This window comes from Ambystoma mexicanum, chromosome 6p, assembly GCF_040938575.1.
Source record: "Ambystoma mexicanum isolate Mex_15411 chromosome 6p, UKY_AmexF1_1, whole genome shotgun sequence".
NCBI classification, from domain to species: Eukaryota; Metazoa; Chordata; class Amphibia; order Caudata; family Ambystomatidae; genus Ambystoma; species Ambystoma mexicanum.
Window position 1 is genome coordinate 741252566 of NC_090935.1, and position 14509 is coordinate 741267074.

Sequence of the window (14509 nt, forward strand, 5' to 3'; positions counted from 1 at the left end):
CAGGGGTCCAAGGTTTGTACTGTATCATCACTTACATCCACACGCCCGGAGTCCAGGGCCAGGGTCTAGGCATTCCTCTGGGCAGGTGCATGCATGTTCAGAGGGGGTAGACAATGAGAATGTTTTTCTGACTGAGCTGCATGCTTCATGCCTCCCCCTCATTTCTATGGTGTCATTGTTACGCTGTCGGCGTGTGATTAATGGACCCCCAGTCTGCCTCCATGCCTTTGTGTCCAGGCAGAGACTATGATTCTATAGAACCTGCCCGCGATAAGGAAGACTGATCTCGATGCACAATGGCGGACAGAGCTTGACCACGTTTCCGTTATTGTGGTGTTATGCAATTGAATACAAATGCACTTGCAAATGACTCCATGTGAAATTGTCACCCTTTGACCTTCTCTAGAATCCATCACCCGGCACGAAGCTTGGCTCGCCCGCATCTGCCACCATCACGATATTATCAAACGACAACGCCTTTGGGATCATATCCTTCAACATGGTAGGCCTTTCATATGTTGCCTTCACATGCTTCAGGACTGGAATATATGTTAATGCATTACCAGCTCAAATGCGTAGATTGATCAGGGGGAACAGGACACCTTGTGCTGTACACAGGACATGCTATAGGAGGGAGTCTGCTCTGAGGCCTAGGATGCAAGTCTAGTCCAAGCTAACAGTGTGAAACTCCGGCGCTCTTTGCGTCTGATGTCTGCTCTCTTCGTGTTTGCATATTGCCTGTTCTGATATGCTTGTCATTAATTGTAATCCCTATATTGCTTTGTTTTTACAATTTACCAAAGTAACTATTGAGTTCTCTTATCAGTTTCATTCTGTTTAGTCCAATTTCACCCTTCCATCACAGATACATCAGCGCTGGGAGGATAACTCAGGGGCAATGTGCTTGTCTTGGAAGCAAGGCAACACAGACCATCACAGGTTCGAATCCTGGTTTGTGTTTAATGGCTGGTCTTTGGTATTAAGTGTGTTATAAAAAATACATTAAATAATATATGTGCAATTAACTCTTTAGTTTTACATGTGACTAGGGTACGGAAACGACCTTGGGACCAATGGGTAAAAGTGTCTGTTACACAAAATGTAGGCAGCATTACCAAATACTTTCGGCACTCCTGCGGGGAGTCCTGTGTTGCAAAGGACAAAAAATACACATTTTTATAATATATATTTTTAGTGTACATTCAACAACATACATTTTTTGTTTAGGATATTAGTTGTTGCTCGCGACGCCTATAGGCCATAACTATTGCATTAGAGTAGAGACAGGCAGAAATGGCATATGGGCATATGAGGAGGGACCCAGGCTTGTAGGTGTTGTTTGGTTATGTGCCCACCCATTGGCTGTCCATGGCCATGCTAATCCCTATCGACGTTCCCACCCAGTTTCTGCCCCTCCCCAACCCAAACACCTCAGAATGGGAACTCTTTGAGCTCGATTTAATCCAACCTTACCATCAGATTTACCACTGGTAGTGCTTGCTAGAATTGTTCAAATCAGTCTTCTGAGAATTAATGATGTAATTGAAGTTGTAAACCCGCAGCGGGTGTAATACAAATGTCTCAAGCCACTCGATTTATAAGCACTATGTGTGTCCTTCACGGAAGTTCTGTTAATAAACAAGCAACAATCGTGGCTTGTGTACAAGTATTAGGCATTTGCCAGACACTTCTATTAGATGCCCAGGTACTCACACCATTTCGCAGCTTCTACCAATAATGGGCAGTTAATACCACTATTGCAGTGCCTGGCAAGTGCCTTTGCATTGCCCGCAAAAAAGTCCAAACTGTCGGCATTGCCATTGCTTGTTTATTGAAAAGTGATGTTGCTGGGGGGCGCTGTTGCGCGCAACTAAGATGGCCGCCTGATCGGAGCGCTCCGATCCCACAAACATCCTATATACAAATAAATCCTTTTTGGAGCCGCGGAGAGAAGAAACTACTACACCGTCCATTTGCCGTACTCCTACTGCACATTGTGTGCAAATCCTGGTCGAAACCGCAGAGGCGTGGGGGAGTTTGCAGCCCGCTTCGAACTAACGGCTTCTCCAGTGGACCGCGGCCCGCCCCGGGGCTCCGGAAGAATCCTACGCTAGACCGAGGTGCAGCACAAGGCCGCGAGGGGGAGGAGCGGTGAACACCGCGGTGCAGCCCCGCGACACAGGCCTGGGATCAGACCGTGTGGGCAGACATCAGGACCTAGTGTGGACACGTAGTGGTCCGTGGCTCCGGCCCGCCTCCCGGATAACGACTGGGTCGGCGCACCATCTTATCACGCAGGGCCCGGCCGACTCATGCACCGGGCCTTTCGCCGAGCGAACCCTCGCACGACGTTGCGAGTGCAGGTGAGAGAGGTAGAGCCGTGCAGACCCAGAGACAACAGCTGTGTCATGGAGTAAAGTTTTATAAAATCCTTTCTACACTGGCTGCCACCCAGAGACAGTGCTAATCCTGTGCGGACGGCTAGCCTGCCCCGCGTCATCGACCCTTGCTCTGCACGGGTGACCCATGGGCCGCAACGAGAAAAAAGGCACGGGCATGAAAAAGACTGGCCCAATGGACTCCTATGCCAGCTCCCAACCCCAGGGGATGCCGGCCGCCATAAACATGGGGGATGACAATCCTGCTGCGATTGAACATGGCGACAGAGAAGACCGCCTAATGACCATGGTGCAGAATGGCTTCCTTGCAGTGGACATAAAGCTGGACGATATTGTTTCAACTATCAGCTCCCTTAAGGCTAGAGTGGACAAGGAGAGCACTCGCATTACAGAAGCTGAGAACAGAATCAGCACAAATGAAGATATCCTGACACAACATGGTCGAGACATAGCACAGCTGAAAGGGGAACTGCGTAAGACTCAAGCAAAATGCGATGACCTGGAATCTCGATCTAGAAGAAATAATATCCGTATTGTTGGCATTCCGGAATCCTTGTGTAAGGGTCCGATGGAGCGACAAGTTGAGGCCCTTTTGAAAACTCTTCTGGACACGGAATCCTTCTCTAGCCACTTTCTTGTTGAGAGGGCTCATCGCACCCTAGCGCCGACACCCAAACCTGGAGCGCCACCGCGCACGATTATTGCGCGCCTCCTAAACTATAGGGACAGGGACGCGATCCTAAAACTTTCAAGGGAAAAAGTCTCCCTGCAGTATGAAGGAAGCAGAGTCCACATTTATCCAGATTTTTCGACCAGCGTCCAAATGCAACGCAGATCATACGAACAGGCCAAAAAGCTCCTGAGATTGCGTCATGTCCCTTACGCCCTCATCTTCCCGGCGAAACTACGGATTCAACATGGAGGCAGGTCGCATTTCTTTGAGATCCCGGCGGAAGCCATAATGTACATTGAGGCGTCCATCACCATCCCTCCAAAAGAACATCCACGAGATCGGAACGGGCCACCACGACCGGGAGACAAAGTCCTGGATTCAGCCGATTGACATGGACTTACGGAAACATACTTAGCTGTGAAGACGTCTCTCCTGAGAGCAACGGCTCCAATTGATATTGTTTGGTGAAGGTGGGATCGTGAGCCTCTGCTGATGGAGGCCCTGCGGATGCAACGAGCGACCCTCAGGAAAGTTCCACAGGTTATGGGGATTGGGTTACATCATCGGGTTGGGGTAGATGGTACGGGTGGGGGTGGGGGTAGGGTACAAAGTTATGCCACGGTTGGCAGGAGTTTCAAAACGCAGAGACTGGTTGCATCGGGTTCAACTGTTAAGGCTGGTGGCGTAAGCGATTTACTTCACACATTGATAGTAATTGAAATACCATGGTACTGGGTGACAGGAGGGTAACTGTTAAACTTCTTTCATGGAATATCCGGGGACTTAACAACCCGATTAAGGCCAGGAAAATCACAGCATACATAACTAGACATAACCCCCAGGTAGTGTTACTGCAAGAAACTCACGCACTGGGGCAGGTCTGTTCCAATTTTCTCCCTAGATGGGGTGCATTGCGATACTATACCGAATATTCCTCCCAATCCAGAGAGGTTATGACCCTGATACATCGAATCTGGGCTTCCGTGTACAGCACGCAAAAACTGACACTCAAGGGAGATACGTGCTAATCTGGGGCGAGTTGGCGGGACGGATGATGGTCATAGTTAATACGTATGGCCCCAACATTGAAGACCCTGAATTCTATAATGCTATATATAATTTGGTGGTTGAAGCTGATGATGCGGCAGTGATCTGGGGAGGTGATTTTAATACGATACTAGACACGACCCTCGACAGGTCTACAACTTCCCATAGAACCTTGACCAAAACCGCATTAGCGATACGACAAATAATGCAACAGATGGCCATGGTAGATATCTGGCGAGAACTACATCCCCAAGAACAGCGCTTCACCTTTTATTCATCAGTGCATGATTCTGAATCTCAAATTGATTATTGGCTTATCAGCTGCACGCTCACGAATATGGTCCAGCACTGTGATATGTACCCCCATACCCTCTCAGACCACTCCCCTGTGACAATTACTTTGTGTGTCAGCGAGGCTGCCCCGAGGGCCAGACGCTGGAAAATGCCCCCTGTTCTACTTAGAGACCCTAACGTTTGTGAAGCACTGCGCACTGAAATAGAGGAATTTTTCCAACTAAACGAAGGTTCGGTAAGCCGGTGCGCTATACTGTGGGAAACATTTAAAGTATGGGTGCGGGGCGCAATTATGGCCAAAACTACGGGTCTATTGAAGGCAGTTAGGCAGGAGTTGGACACAATTAGGCCAAACTTGAGCTCTTGGAGTTCGAATACACCTGTACACATAGTAAAGAGGCCCTACTAGATATTCACACTACACTGGCAGAATTTAATAAACTTGCTGCGAGGGAGGTACAATACATGGCCACCCCGGCCCGAGCTTGTAGATACGGGGAGAGTAACAAGGCAGGGAGATTCCTAGCCCGGATGCTTAAGGCCGAACACGGCAATCCCCCTATAGCGACAATCCAGACACCTAGTGGTGACATAGTCAGTGGGGACCAAGAAATTAATGATATGTTTGCCGCATTCTATAAATCGCTATATTCCAATAAAGACACCAAAACTAATGAAGGAATAGTGGAATATCTAGACGTGATTGATCTCCCAACCCTGACCCCGGAGAAACGCATGATACTAAACACCCCATATCACTTGAGGAAATTACAGAGGCAATGAAAGCATTAACATCAGGTAAATCCCCGGGCCCTGACGGCCTATGTGCCGAATTATATAAAGAATTTCATGATATCCTAGCCCCTGTCTTACTGAAAGTATGGGAAGAGGCAATGGAGCGCGGCATACTTCCAGACACTATGCGAGAGGCAGTGATAATGGTCCTTCTTAAGCCCCGTAGACCCCCACAGGACATGGGGTCATATAGACCCCTCTCACTCATTAATACCGACGCGAAGATTTTCACTAAGGTTCTAGCTACCAGGCTCCTGCCCTATATGCCTATATTGATACATTCCGACCAGGCTGGCTACATACCAACAAGGTCCACTGCTCTTAATCGCGCAGACTCTTTGGAGTGATGACTCAGATAGACCCAGCGGCGGATGCAGTGGCGGTGTCCCTTGATGCTGAGAAAGCTTTTGACTCTGTCTCCTGGGTCTATCTGTTTCGGGTCCTGGAGAGATTTGGGTTGGGAGGATACTTCGTTAGCTGTGTCAGGTTATTGTATACTTGCCCGGGAGCAAAGGTACTAACAACCAAACCATGTCATCCCTGTTTCACCTGGGTAGGGGCACTAGACAGGGCTGCCCCTTCTCCCCAATCCTTTTCGCACTTACAATAGAACCCATGGCTGAATACGTCCGTCAAAACCATGCATGTAGAGGTCTTCGCATGACAGGGAGACCACAAATCATTTCCTTATATGCAGATGACACCCTACTATATATTAGGAACCCGGGGGTAAATCTAGCACCAATTATGGCTGAGGTTAAGAGGTCATCTGAATACTCGGGGTACAGGGTTAATGTCTCTAAGTCAGAACTGTTTCCGCTTACACCTAAAACTAGAGATATGTCAGGCACACAGGGATTCAAATGGTCACCAACACACATCCGCTACTTGGGGATCATGGTATCCAGGGACGGGAGTACACTTCTCTCAGAAAATCATGGCAAACTCCTACAATCCCTAACTATTAAACTACAAGTCTGGAACAGGCTCCCTTTATCCCTATATGGGTGAATAGCGTTACTTAAGATGGTAGTGCTACCCAAACTCCTATACCTTTTTTGCAACATACTGATTTGGCCGGGCAGAACATTCTTCACGAAACTCAATATGCTCGCCACTACATTTGTATGGGGAGGGAAAACGCCCAGGTTGAAGTGCTCCAAAATGACAGACCCCTTTGCAAAAGGTGGGATTGCTGCACCAGACTTTGAACTTTACTGTATAACATCACAGGCACACCTCGTGAGACACTGGTTTGATCCAGAGGACACAGCACCACACATCACCCTGGAAAGATTTGCAGCATCCCCCTCAGACTTGCGAGCGGTTATGTTTGACTCTAATCGGAAGGACACGTGCAGATATGATCCTGTAAGTGCCACCGCACGTGCATGGGCCAGGATATATAAGAGACTGGCCATTACAACCCCGTATGATCCGGAGGGACCATTGTGGAACTTCCCGGGCATAAGCCACAGAGGCAATTTAGAATGCGGGACATGTTCCCGGAAGGGAGATATTGTGCACTAGATGACTTTGTCAGGGCAGTGGGTGGGGATCACCTTAAGCGATTTCAGTTTCACAGGATGAAATCTGCCTTCGCTGCCAAATGGCCTTCCTTCCCAGAAGAGCAACCCACACACGAATGTATTGCAGCCATGACGGATCCAGGGGGACACAGGAAAAGTCTGTCGGCACTATACAGCCTTGTTCAGATCCACTCCAAGCCATGCAATAATATCAAGGAGACCTGGGAACGAGATCTGGGGGTGGAGCTGTGTGAAGCCACATGGTCGAGATACTGCCAGTTGACTAAATGTGTATCCATGAACTCAGGACTACGTCTTATTCAGTTTAAAGTTCTGAACCAGTTGCACTATACCCCAGCCAAGTAAGCTAAGTTTGTGCAGGGCCACACGGGGAAATGCCCTAAATGTGATGACCCTGACGCAGACTCCTATCATATGTATTGGGCCTGCCCACCGATAACTACATTCTGGGGGGAGGTGGCGGATATTTTGAAAGACATCACGGCAATACTTGCTACACCCTCCTCGCGGAAATACCTATTTGGGGATATTGGTAAAGCTGCAACCACCACTAGACGATTGTACAATTTAGCATGTGTGATTGTGAAGCGAAATATATTGAAATGTTGGAAGTCCATAGATCCTCCTAGGCGACAGGACTTCTTGAAAGACCTGTCGATGGTTAATGAACTTGAAGAACAATTTATTATTACATTGCCATCAAGATGCTGCCCCAAAGATATATGGTTGCGGTTCAGGCTCTATCTATGTAATATGCTATCTGATGAAGAGGACAATCCATCGTCACCGCTCTAGTACTGTCAAACAAAGTGCAAATGTGTAGTGTATACTGTAAATGTTCACCTATGTTGTTATATAATGTTGCGTTTCGCTGACCACTGGCCAGTTTTGTCTTGTACCTTTCTCTGAACAAAAATAAAAAAATTTAAAAAAAAAAAGAAAAGAGATGTTGCTAATTGGGTGTAGGCACACATAGAAGATGATTCTCAACCACAAGAGACTTTTCATTACCTGGCTCGTCCCAGAGCTTGGCTGAAAGAAGCAGCATTTAATATCCCTTTCATGGCACGCCTCCAGCCTGGACAGATTTTTCTTTGGGATGCATAAAATGGCCACACAAAACCCCATGAGAATACTTCATTCATATTTAACTGGCTACCAAAATAATTAAATGGAGAGCAAGAGCTTTGCTGCAGATACCTTGCACCGCGTACTTGTAATTTTGCACGAGGGAAGAACATGCTCTAATGCAAATAGTTATCCTTTAAATGCATGTTTGTACCAGGGCCCTGTTTGCCCTATTGCTTATATCATGCTCTATTAGCACCAGGGCAAACATTGCCATGTTGAAAAAATACGCTTTATGCACTGAGGCAATATTTATCAAAGCAGGCAAAGGGGTGGGGGCTCTTGTAAAACCAATTAAATGCTATGGGCTAGGCAACTATGGAGACAGTAATGGAAATATCCAGCCTAATCCCAGTGGTAAATAGTCAGTCTTTAAAAATGCATTTCTTTTCAGCAAAGCATTGAAGACATAGCTGTTCTTTTGTTGCAGGGTATCCCATCTATCGACGACACATACACAGCACAATCCACATTACCATCCCCATGCCCACCACCACCCAATGGGACATCCACATTGCCACCCACCCGACCGTCAACTTCCTCCTAATTGTCGCCACTCATGCCCATTCATCCCCATCATCCTCTACATTAGCCTGCACATCGCTACCCACATCACCAACTCACATAATCGCTCACATCATCACCCTATCACCGTCCTTATCTGCATCCCATGCACATCGCTACCCACATCACCAACTCACATCACCTCTCACACCATCACGCCTATCACCATCCTTATCTGCATCCCATGCACATCGCTACCCACATCACCAACTCACATCCCCCTCAAATAATCACGCCTATCACCATCCATATCTACATCCCATGCACATCGCTACCCATATCACCAGCTCACATCATCTCTCGCACCATCACGCCTATCACCGTCCTTATCTGCATCACATGCACATCGCTACCCACATCACCAACTCACATCACCTCTCACACGATCACGCCTATCACCATCCTCATCTGCATCCCATGCTCATCGCTACCCACATCACCAACTCACATCACCTCTCACACCATCACGCCTATCACTGTCCTTATCTGCATCCCATGCACATCGCTACCCACATCACCAACTCACATCCCCCTCACATCATCACGCATTTCACCGTCCTTATCTACCTCCCATGGATATCGCTGATACCAGAAACTCTTGGCGAGGCCATCTGCTCTTGCCCTGCTGTCACCACCTTTTCATCCCAGTGGACTCTGAAATGTACCTTGAAGGGGGAAAAACAAAACTGTCAGTTGGGTCCCAAAGTAGGTGTACACCCCGGATACTAAGGACAAGAGGATGCGGTGTGTGGGAGTAGAGGGACAAGAAGGAATACTGAGCTTTTCCTAGGATTTTGGTGGTGACATTCAAGTCAAAGTAGGTGTGTCTCTGGAGTATAGAGACCAAGAGAGCGGTGCTGGAGGGAGAAAAAGGACAAGAAGGCCTACTCTGGAGTAGCACCGGAAGGTCAATCTTAGCAGACTCGTGCTCCAAGATGGCCACTTCCTCAGAGTCTGGAACGTTGACTTTGAGGCCCACTGGCATGCTGGGTCTGGATTAGACTGCTGCTGAGGCCGCACCTCAGGCTGATGTCTGTGGTGGCGGTCTCCATTGGGGGTGGCCTGCATCTCCTGCTCTAGTCCTGCCACCTATCCAGGAGGTGTGCTGCTGCCATTGTGTGCTGCAGATTGGGACCGGTCTGACTATCATCTCTGTTTCCCTAGGTATGGGGGTGTAACATGGGAAGAGGGTGCGGTCAAAGACGAGCATTGGAAGAAGGAAGGATGTCAGGAAGGAGGGCAGGAGGTGATAGAAGGGAGCCAAATAGGAAAAGGATTTTTATTTAAACACGAAAATAATTGGGGAGTAAACGACTGGGGGGGGGAAGAAAAGGGGAGAGCCCTTAAGAATGAGACGGGTATGGGCTAAACGAGGGAAATAGAGTTCGGCTGAAGGCAAGCAAAGGAGAAAGTAATGAAGGAAGAAAGGGAGCAATGGACAGACGGTGAAAGGAGTCAAAAGAATGGAAAGGAAAAACGGTAAATAATAATGCAAATAGAAGAGGCTTAGGTAGAGAGGGGAAAGAAGAGCGAGGATGTAAGAGGGTGAAAAGTACCATCTCTTTCAAGCTGCTCCTTCTCTAAAGAGGCAGGTGGCTCTCCTCTCCTTTCCACTACCAAATGGAAAAGCGGTGAGTGGAGGGAAACGTACACCTAGCTAGAATATTCCTTAATCCTTTGTGGAAGATTTTTGCGATTTTCATGCCTTATTTTGGTGTTTTCAAGTAGTGTGAAGTGATATGATAATGATGTATTTTTCATATAGCACTTTCCAAAAAGTGCATATTTGCATATCACCCAACAGAAGTTTGTACTCATTCATCGACCTCAGAAGTATGAAAGAATGAATTGGCCTTGCCGGGTTTCGAACCTGCAACCCACAGGTCACCCACAAATTACATCAATGAGCGCTAAACCCACTGAGCTATTTTACAGGCAGCACAACCCAGCCCACAGGTGTCTGGCATGAACATTTGCTCTGAAAATGTGTGTTCCCAACTTAAACAGGGCACTTTCCCTATGTTTATGCTGCCATGTTATCCATATGAACAAGAAGCTTTGGCAAACGGTTTTGGCTTTTGTTTAGGCATGGGAAAGGCCTTTGCCATAATGGTACTACCGGGCCATAAAATGGCAACAACTGGGAAATGGTGTTGCATGATAGCAGTTCATGGCAAATGCCTTTCTAATACCTATGCACAAATCAAACTTTTGGCTTTGTCAATGCTTGTTTTTAACCGGCAATCAGAGCAATAATAGATATAAGACAAGCAGTTGAAGGTACACCTGGTTAAGGCATTTTTATTACAACAGTAGCGCATTTCCAACTGCAATTAAGTCCTTAAGTCTTAGCTGACTGCTTGGAAATAACACCATGCCAAAGTTTGCTGTTACTTGATGATAGACCTAACTCGAAGGGATCCCAGGAGGATGTGATATCGGCAGGAGGGACAGTTAGTGGGTGGGAATGGCCATAGGGATTAGCATGGCCGTGGGCAGTCCATGGTTGGGTAAATACCCAAATAACACCCACAAGCTGTGTGTCCCTCCTCACATGTCATCTCTCTAGTAGCTCTGCTCTAATTCAATGGTTTTGCGTTATAAATGCTGCTTTAGCACCACCTAATAGCCAACACTAAAAAGGGGTGATCCGAGGTGGGGCAGAATAGTGAAAAGGCTGCTGCACCATTCCTTTTGGGGTCTGCGGTGCACCACAGCATTCCTGAGGGTTTTTTGGTGTGCCACAGCATTCCTGAGGGTTTTGTGGTGCGCCACAGCATTCCTGTGGGGGTTTGCAGTGTGCTGCAGCATTTCTCTGGAGGGTGTCCATGATTTGCATATAGGCCACAAACAAATCAGGCATGTCCATCAGCAGCTGTAGCTGTTTTCACGTCTTTCCATCGGTAGCCAACACCCTATGCTCTCCTTTTGCCGTTTTTAAATCTCCTTTTCCCGTTTTACAACCGTTTTCTTTTTTCACTTGCTTTAAAAAAGAAAAACATTAGCTTTACACCGTCACAAAGACATACAAATAATATTGCACTAATGCAAAGACATGCCAGACAGCTAATGTCCTATTATAAAAATATTCCAGCGGCTGCGCTCCTCCTTCAGGGACGCAACACATTAACCACCTAGATCTCCTGCAAGGGGGTGAAGTTAGAGAGCAGTCAGCGTTGGAGACTCGTCCCCTCTACCCCTCCTACCCCCGCCCCACCCACAGAGTAGCTAGGGTGACCAGATGTCCTGGTTTTGGCGGGACTGTCCCGGAATGGGTGCTCTGTCTCCCTTTCTCAAGATTATCTTTCCACTAGAAAACGCAGTGGTCCCGGTTTTTGATAGTAGGTCTTTATAGCTGGAGGCAGGAATGCACAATCTCACACAGATTTAAAGATAGTGGTAGTTTGTGATAAATCAATTATAATATCTGTTTATTCCACCAATAACACCTCCTTCGCCTCCAACCGCTACTGAAGTGTATTGCCTTGACAGTCACTTTCAAGCACTAGTCCTACTTTTATGTTAGTTGCCCTGTCCCGGTTTTTTACTTTTTAAATCTGGTCTCCTTAAGAGTAGCCCATTGTGTGTTCTTTCTTTATGGGAACACACCTCCCATTGGTCTTTGCAGAGGCTCTGTTGATCTGAGAGATGATTTTCCTGATGAACGTGTCTCGCTGTCCGCAGCTCCAGCACACTGTAGTGTGGCGCACTGTATAGTCATGCGTAAGGTGCATATGTTATGCCATTGGCCAGGTCCTTTAGTAGCCATTGAATCTGTTTACATGATTTATTTTATTTATTTATTGTGCCTTTGTTAGGTGCTTATACAACAAGTAACTTGTGTCTCAAAGTGCCCACAGGGCAACAGGGAGGGAACATGGGATTGAAAACAATTAATACACTAGAGGATAAAGACGATTTAATAGGCCTTGAGAGCATTCAGAGTGTGCAAGTGCAGAGAGAAGAGAGGGAAAGAGGGATTGAGGGGTATGTGCTGGAGTTCTCGTGCTTATGAGTGAGCAGAGGATGTAAGTATCCAGTGTAGGAAGTGCTAGGGAGCGTTCAGCTGTAGGTAAGTACAGGCCTACAGTGGCATGGGCAAAACCAAGTGCTGTGGGCGGGCAGAGGCTGAGGGCGATTGGGTGTGGGAGGCCAGGGCCCCAAGGACACATAAGGGCCCTGGTCACCAATCTCAGCAACTGTGGGATTAGCAGAGGAGGGAAGAAGGGAAGGAGAAGATGGAAAAAAAAGGTATTGAGGAGCTTACAGAATTTGAAGAGATCTGGGTCAGGAGAAAGGGGGAGGCTGTTCCATAACAGGGAACCAGCTGAGGAAAGAGATCAGCCAATGGCCCTCTGTTTAGCGAAGCGTTTGACACACAGAGAGTTGGTACCAGAGGAGCGTAAATCTCTAGAGGGGGAGTATTTAGTAAGAGAAAGTTGCAGATAGCATGGTCCCTGGCCCCAGACAGCTTTATGGATGATGCAGAGGGATTTGACTTTGATTCGTGCAGCAACCGGGAGCCATTGAAGATTTTTTAGGGCAGGAGAGATGCGGGCCCTGGGCTTGAGGCTGCGGATATGGGCAATGGTGTGTATGCCAATGTAAGAGAATCAGAAGATCTGGTTCAATGTTACCATGTTTCTTAAATAATTGGTGGAGATGTATTCCAACTCCGTGATGTTTCAAGAGTTTGACATTCTTCTACATGTTTAGATGCCACAGTGTCCTCTATTACCTTCCATTTCTCCTTCCTGCTGCATTCTTTGCTAGCCACAGTTTGCATTGTTTCTTAAAGGTTGAAAGCCTCGTTGTAAGAATAGAGCTGTTTCTGCATTTGAGGAACTCTGCACGACCACTTGGTTGTGATGAAACTAGTAATTATATCAAAGATGATTAGTGTACTTCATTCGCCAACACACTGGGCACAAGCCACGTGCTTAACCAACCCCGGAAGGCGGTGGGTGGGGCTTGAGTGTGGGAGGGGGAATGCTTGGGTTACTGTATTTTTTCAAAGGAAAGGAAAATGATAAAACATAATTACGGGTGCGACTGTCATAAAACAGACACAGGCAGTTGCATGTCTTCAAGTGTGTAGGGTGACATTACAGAAAGCAGTGTGTTCAGTCAGTGGTGCTGTAAAGTGCAAGAACTGTATTTAATAGACTATAGTCAGATGAGAATAAAATAATGAGTACTGAGTACTGATACCCAGTGATCGAGGTTCTTTGCTTACACCTTTCAAATAACTTGTTAGCTTGTTTCATGCGCCATCACTTGAACTAAGTGAGGCCACGGAACATAGCAACATCCATGGCCCCATTTGCTTCCCGGAGTAACGTAGTAGTTGCGTGTCAGAATTCAGTGGTTTCTTTGCTGGATTAATGACTGGTTGCTTTCTTTCTCTCCATTAGTCTTCCTCCATCACTGTGACGGAGGCCAGGGCCCGGAACCAGTCAGTGCCTCTCACTTTAATTCGGGAGAAGGGAACCTACGGCTCTGTGACTGTGATGTTTGAGGTGAGTTCCACGGATCAGTGCTACACGTCCACAAATGTGTTTCCTGCAGCTGTGCACCTCCTGTCATGGCCTTGTTTCTGAAGGGATGTCCTTGTGTGCTTCTTAACATTATACTATACTGCGTTAACAAACTATGTATACAACACTGACATAGTAAATTGTCAATAAGAAGTGACTGGAAATTGTATTTTGGTGGACTACCTCTCAATAAAGTGTGCGGAATAAGAATGCCTCGCTCTTCATAACAACACTGCTCCACATTTGCTACCCATTAAAGAGGGGGCAGAGTGTGCAACGGCTCTTCTGCCACCCTTATGATTTTGGTAACATTATTCTTGTGAATGTACAGTAGCTTGAGAGGGACAGTAAAGCCTGAGGTAGGCTTGGAAGTAGAGCCTTTTCAAAGTTTTGCCTTGAGAGCTGTGAGACAAAGACAACATTCTGATATCAAATTCAAAATCTTCATGTAAAAAACCTTACTAGTCAATTATAACATTTATACAGCAAGCTCTCCTGCTATGCATGCTTGCACTTCCATAC

General features: G+C 47.0%; 1 protein-coding gene across 2 annotated transcripts in view; it reads left to right on the forward strand.

The window, feature by feature from the left end:
• ADGRV1 (adhesion G protein-coupled receptor V1) overlaps positions 1-14509 on the forward strand; it is a 2479945-nt gene that overhangs the window by 189104 nt on the left and 2276332 nt on the right. For both annotated transcript variants that reach the window (XM_069627623.1, XM_069627624.1), the window contains exons 4-5: positions 407-502; positions 13865-13969. In XM_069627623.1, coding sequence (XP_069483724.1) covers positions 407-502; positions 13865-13969 — 201 coding nt within the window. The remainder of the gene's footprint in view (positions 1-406; positions 503-13864; positions 13970-14509) is intronic.